The sequence below is a fragment of the Vicia villosa genome, unplaced genomic scaffold, assembly GCF_029867415.1.
Source record: "Vicia villosa cultivar HV-30 ecotype Madison, WI unplaced genomic scaffold, Vvil1.0 ctg.000428F_1_1, whole genome shotgun sequence".
NCBI lineage: Eukaryota > Viridiplantae > Streptophyta > Magnoliopsida > Fabales > Fabaceae > Vicia > Vicia villosa.
This window is the reverse complement of record NW_026705204.1, coordinates 1,009,429-1,015,859: the sequence shown is the minus strand read 5'-3', so window position 1 is coordinate 1,015,859 and position 6,431 is coordinate 1,009,429. Positions and strand designations below refer to the sequence as shown.

The following is a 6,431-nucleotide window of genomic DNA, read 5'->3' as shown; positions in this document are numbered from 1 at the left end:
GGTGCACCTGCATAACGCATCCTAATCAAATAAATCGGTGCAAAAACCAACAGAGAACCATGTATAAAGATCCTATAAAGTATAAACATCATTTAAACTGAAAAATGTAAGCTTTATGGAATCAATAGTTCAAAACATTTAAATTATGATAGTTGTTTTAAAGAATCACAATGGTTGTAACAAAGTTATGAAATCAGCTAAGGAGAGTTCTCATCTTAAGCATCTGAATTCCAATTTCAAATATTTAAAATTCTACACTAATTGTAACTATTTAGTTCATTAGAATAATCAAATAATACAACAATTCTTGTTTCAAATCAAAAAAGGGCCATAGAGAGATACCTTGGCAGATTTTTTTTTTGAATTAACATCAGCTCCATTCTCAAGCAACAATGCAACAATTTAATCTAAATCCAAAACAAACAAAAAAACAAATAAATAAACAAACTTTGAAAAAAATGATAAAAAATAGTTAGTGAAGATGTGAATTAAGAAACCTCGTTATAACCCTTTGCAAATGCAAAATGAAATTGCAAAACATGGCCAAATTGTGAAACCCCGTTGTGTTGGGTGTATGTATCAGAGAAATTCCATAGCTTTGCGATTCCTTTCTTTTTTCAAGCTTTGCAATCTCATGACCATCACTGTCGTTTGCTTCAGATGGTTGTTCTTCGGATGGAAAAGCTTATGCGGCGTAACCAGTGCGAGAAGCCAAAGAATCACAAAATAGAAAGGGTTGTGATAGAGAGTGAAGGACATGGGTATGAGGACGAAAAGTTTATTTTAAGGGTTTAGTCAGTGAAGAGACTCTAGGAACTGAGAAGGTTCTGTTAGCTTTGGCAAGTGAACTTGGTTTGTTCAGTCTTTCCAAAAAACGATTCGTTTATGTATCGAGAAATAAAAATGGATATGAATGGCATTATTTTTGTTTGTTTCCGAGGCCAATTGAATTAATCAATTATTATTAATATAATAAACAATAAATAATAAAATAAATAATTAAATAATAAAATACATTTATAGATATTTATAATAATATTTCTATTAATAGCATTTTTAAAAATAGCATAGACTCTATAAATTTGACACTTGGCAAACTTGCCAAAATACTCCTTTTGCTTTATTATATTGTATGATATATATATATATATATATATATATATATATATATATATATATATATATATATATATATATATATATATATATATATATATATATATATATATATATATATATATATATATATATATTTGAACCTAAATGAGCCCGCGAAAAAATATGTTGGCTCCTGCCTCATATGCCCTAAGAAAGTCCACTGATTCACCTAAAGACTTGTAAAGCAGGGCTAGAATCATTGGCTCAAAGCAAGTTTTTGTCCAACATGCAGTTGGTTGGCCATGGTGAGGAATCTCTTCGCCACTTGGAGAGATCTCGAGCAGAAAATACATCTTGATAGCCAAAGGGCTAGAAAAGCAATGTGTTTTTCGTCTGAAACATCACTAGTGGTCTTATCATGGTGTTTGGTGATGTATGGAGTGTAGGTGGATTTACCTTCACCAAACTTAATGGTGTCTTCATCCATATATTTGGGATCAAAATCTTCCCCTGTTACACAGAGTCCAGTGATGGCAGCAATGTCGGAAAGGGTAGGAGTTGTCATTTCACATAGGAGATGGAAAGTGTTGTGGGAAGCATCCCAAAAATATCACGAAGCCACTAACATATTCTGGCTGTATTCTAAACCAGACTTTGACATCTGAATTAGGTCATAAATTCCTAAACCCTTTCAGAATTGAGAGTTTTCGCCTCAACTTTCTTTAACCAATCGTAATAAGGCTCAGGATCCTTAGCTAATGGTATAGATCGAAAGACTTTAAAAGTGTTGGTCATATAGTCTAAATTGATGGATTCATACACAATCGAAGCATCATTCAAAGACTTTGCTTGATCTTTCTAGGTTTCAGAAGGTGTAGCAACTACAAGTTTTTCTTTATCATCTAATTTTTTTCTTACTAGCCAAAGGCCTAGTCCTATGATAAGCAGGAAAAAATACGAAAAATGAGACTAACATCAGCATCAGGTTCAGGAATAGGACCCATGAAAGCATGCATTTCCTTAGAAATTGTTAGAGGAATAAGTACCTGAGATTCATATATTTTTGTTTTCTCCTGAAGAAAATGAGGCTCTGTAACAAATTCTTGATTCCCACAAATGCTGGCCGAGAGATCTTAAGAAAGGGTTGAGTAAGTTTTTCTTGTTGTTGCTGCTTCTTTGCTTTAGATTCCTTAGGTTTCATTGTTAAGAGATTTTGAAAAGGGTTGAGTTTCAGCTTGTTTGAAGGAGAAAATGGAAGGGAGTTTGATTACAAAAGACACAGAGAAATTTGGGAAAAGTGTTTCAATGAAGAAACTGCGTTATTTATAGAGGGGAAAAGACCGTCGGTTTCACTTATACAAGTTTAAATGTGGGAAGTTAGTGGGGCGCATGTAAATTCGTGAGAGGTGGTATAGGCGGTTACATGATTTACCACCTTACTCCTAGACAATAGGAGTAATCATTATGCAGATTCGTACACATCTCAATGAGAAGTTTGGAGACATGGCCATCAAGACCATGGCGTCGCGAGTTAAAGGACATTGAAAGGTCCATACATCGAAATTGGAAGTTCACAAGCAATGTCCATTTCTACAAGGATTTCCAAATAGATATTTATTGGGGACAATTTGTTAGCTGGGAATTTCGACGGGTAAAGTAAGATGAAGATTATTGAAGAAAATTTATTTCGAAGAAAGATGCAAAATCTAGCTCATGAAGATTATTCGAAGTATCAAGCGTTTGAACAGGTTTTTATCTTGTCAAAGTACTATCGAAGAGTGTATCCTCGGAAACAAAGATAAATACTTAGAATATTTTTGGAGCTTTTCAAGGAGAATAAGCTTCGACAGTCACGTTAGTTGAGTTTGGCGCCTCGAACGGGAGAAGATTTAAATTCAAATGATCGGTCTTATCCAAAAAGGACGCGTGAAGGCCTTAGAGATCGAGGAGCATGCAAGTGAAGAACGTGGCATCCCGTTAGGAAAAAGACCGTTAGGGTCGAATTAGTATAAATTAGAATCTTAGTGTTAGATTTTAGTGTGTTCAAATATGTACAAACCTTCAATTATACTCAAAGTATCAAGGTGTATCGAGAAACGAGTGTTGAGAAAGGTACGTATGATTCACCACCATTTTAATCAATTACCAGTTTTGCCTTTATTTTTATCAAAGTCTTTCTAATTTTCTTTATCTTCCAAAATCAAAACCTTTAATATTTATGTATTTACTTATACTTTTTAAAGCATTCCTTCTTTACTTACAAATTGACCACAAACAATCAAAGAATACATACAACACAAATATCAAAACCTCAAAAACTATATTATGTTCTATAATCAATTTAATCCATTCTGCGAATAATTAAAATATATCTGGAGGACTAGCGTTCGTAAACACACATGAAGAGCATTTTTCAAATTTATGAAGAGTATTTTTAAAATTTTTAAGGATGTTGGTTGCACCTAAGGGTGGAAAAAGCAACTCCTATTAAAAAAAAAGTTCAACTAAATAGTTATTCCTATTGAAAGTGGATAATCTCCTTTACTTTTGCCTATATTTTCTTCATGTTTTATCTCTCTTTATCTTTGTCTATATTTATTGATAAATGTGGATATTAAACGAACAATGAAAAAGATATTAAAAGAGAGATATGTAGGGAAATGATTAGAAAAATTTAATCTTTTTATATAAAAAATTGATTTTTTATTTTTTTCTTTCACACCGATTTCAATTTATATAGTAGATCGACTAATCTGGCTTGTACTACGGAGGTATGTGCACTGGCTAAACATTATTTCTGCCGTGTGCAATTAGATTATCTCGATGTGTATAATAGCTAATACTTATAGAGTCTATACTATACTTATTTCTTATCTATTTTGTTTCCTCTACTGTAATATCATATTAATCTTTATTATGAAAGCAACAAATAAGAGAAATGGTATAGAAAAAAATATTCTCTCCATTCAATTATTTATTATTTTGTAAAAAATGTTTTAAGTATATTTTAATTTGTGTAAAAAGTTATAATTTGAGAAGGCGGTGTCATTCAAATTATATTTTTCAATTAAGCATATTATTTTATAGTTTATATTTATATTTGTTCTTCTTGTGCATAAAGCTAGTGAGTAATATTACACGTATTCATTAGTCATGCAAGCATGGTTTACGTGATTCTGACAAGTATCAAACCCACCTCAACCAAAGATATGTTTCAAAAAAATTATCCTTTAATAAAATAATTTTTAATTGAAGAAAAATTCTTTTTGAACTCTATTCTTTTAATTGTTTTGCACTCACTTTAAATCATTCAATTTAACTTTCTCTTTTTCTATTCTAGTAAAGGAAGGGGGTGATGGAGGAATTAAGTGGAGGTGCAGAAATGAAGAGGATGAAGATGAAAGTGATGGTAGCAATAGACGATAGTGATGGAAGCTTGTATGCTCTTAAATGGGCACTTGAAAACCTCTTCAATGCTATGACTAGTATGAAAGATAATGCAACAAGTTCTGAAAATGAGGGAATGGTTTTTCTTGCTCATGTGGAACCTAATTTTCAAAACTACGTGCATGCTATTGGACCAGGAGGTGCCGGTTCGTATCCTCCTTTACTAATATTTATTATAAAGAGCAATAAAAAAAGAGAAATTCCATGTTTGATTGTCTCTATTTAATGAAATTTTGTGTTCATTTTTCAACAGCTTTTTATCCAGCATCTGCAGTTGTGGATTCAGTGAAGAAAGCCCAACAAGAAAAATCTGTAGCTATTCTTTCGAGAGCTTTGCAAATGTGCAAGGATAAGCTGGTAAATTTATATTCCTTTACTCATATAGATAACCCGGGGTGGCAAATCAGATCAGACCCGACTGGTCTGCGTGCTTTTTTTCTCGGTTTTTTTATGTGAGGCTGATTAAAATTTTAGGTCAGCTTTCTCTTATATGTTCTTTCGGTCTCACTTTATTTTAGTGTGGCTTAGGCGCATGTTTTTACAGGATTTTTTTCAGCATCCTCTAAATATTTACATTTTTTTTTATAACTTTAAGATGTTCAATTTGCAATCCATGGCTCTATTGCACCGACCAGATCTAGATCAAAATTTAGGGTCACACCCTCAACTATATTCCTATTAATTTTTTACTCTTCACTAAATTTATCATTTTAATACTATTAAATAATGGAATTGCAGGTAAAAGCAGAAAGTGTAATTCTAAATGGAGACGCAAGGGAAATGATTTGTCAAGCTGCAGAACAAATGCAAGTTGATCTCTTAATTATGGGTAGTCGTGGACTAGGCACACTCAAAAGGTTACACTGTTTTGTAGTACAATTTTCTTTAGTACTATTTTCTATCCATTTTTAGTAATAAATTGTTGATGTTGAAATTGAAGTAATAAATTTTGGTTTCAGAGCATTTCTTGGAAGTGTAAGCGACTATTGTGCACATCATGCGAAAGCACCTATTCTCATTGTGAAACCACAAGAGGAGCAACATAAAAACCACTCTTAGTTTTATGTTTAAGAATGTCTTTTAATGCAAAACAGGATTTGTATCTTTTAATATCTTTTTTCAAATAAGACTAGGTGGGTAATTTTCTGCACTTTTTTGTAACTAATGATGAATTACTGAAAGAAACTCGTGTATTTATGTGAATGTGTTTTTAACGGGAGCTTCTATGGTGAAGTTGTCAAAATGACAACTTTGAAAAAGTCATTGGAAAATGGATCTAACCTTATAATAAGAGAGATGTGTAATTTTTATTCTTTAGATTAATCTAATGGTGAGTTTATTTTTTTATTTTATGTATAAAAAAAAATTTAAGTCAATTTCAATCTCAATCTAACAGTGAGAGACCTTATTATATATTTTTTTAAGTCAATCTCAGCCATTAGATATGAGGTGTATAATTGTTATCATAGATATCAATCACACACTAAAACACACCTAATATTGCATATTAATTGTCACATTGAAGATTCCAATGCTTCAAAATACAAACTAATTGTAACAGATTTCAAATTCATAAAATAAATTAACAGTTTTTATTTAATTAATTTTTAAACATTACTAAAAAAAGTTAAAAAGAAAAAATTAAATAAAAAATTAATTAAAATAGGTTTTAATACAAATTTTTTTAGAATATTAAAGTTTTAAATTGTTACTTATTCAAAATAAGTATAAGTTTTTTAATATTAATTTTTTTTACAATATATTTTAAAAATAAGACTTAAGTGTAACTTTGATCTCCTTATTTAATCTTTCCCTTATTTTAAAAATTAACATTCTAGTTTTTTTTTTTTTTAAGTTTTTTGTTGAATTTTTTTCCCTTCAAGTTT

At 30.9% G+C, this 6,431-nt stretch overlaps 1 protein-coding gene across 2 annotated transcripts; it reads left to right on the top strand.

Annotated features, from left to right (window-relative positions):
* The first annotated feature begins 4,419 nt into the window (after positions 1 to 4,419).
* Positions 4,420 to 5,748, top strand: LOC131628165 (universal stress protein A-like protein). 2 transcript variants are annotated; one of them, XM_058899033.1, is made up of 4 exons: positions 4,420 to 4,685; positions 4,799 to 4,902; positions 5,284 to 5,402; positions 5,505 to 5,748. In XM_058899033.1, the coding sequence occupies exons 1-4, from the start codon at positions 4,454 to 4,456 to the stop codon at positions 5,602 to 5,604; spliced, it is 555 nt and encodes a 184-aa protein (XP_058755016.1). In that variant the 5' UTR covers positions 4,420 to 4,453; the 3' UTR covers positions 5,605 to 5,748. The 2 variants fall into 2 exon arrangements, with proteins under 2 accessions (XP_058755016.1, XP_058755015.1); XM_058899032.1 differs by having other exon boundaries at positions 4,423 to 4,691.
* Positions 5,749 to 6,431: the final 683 nt, after the last annotated feature.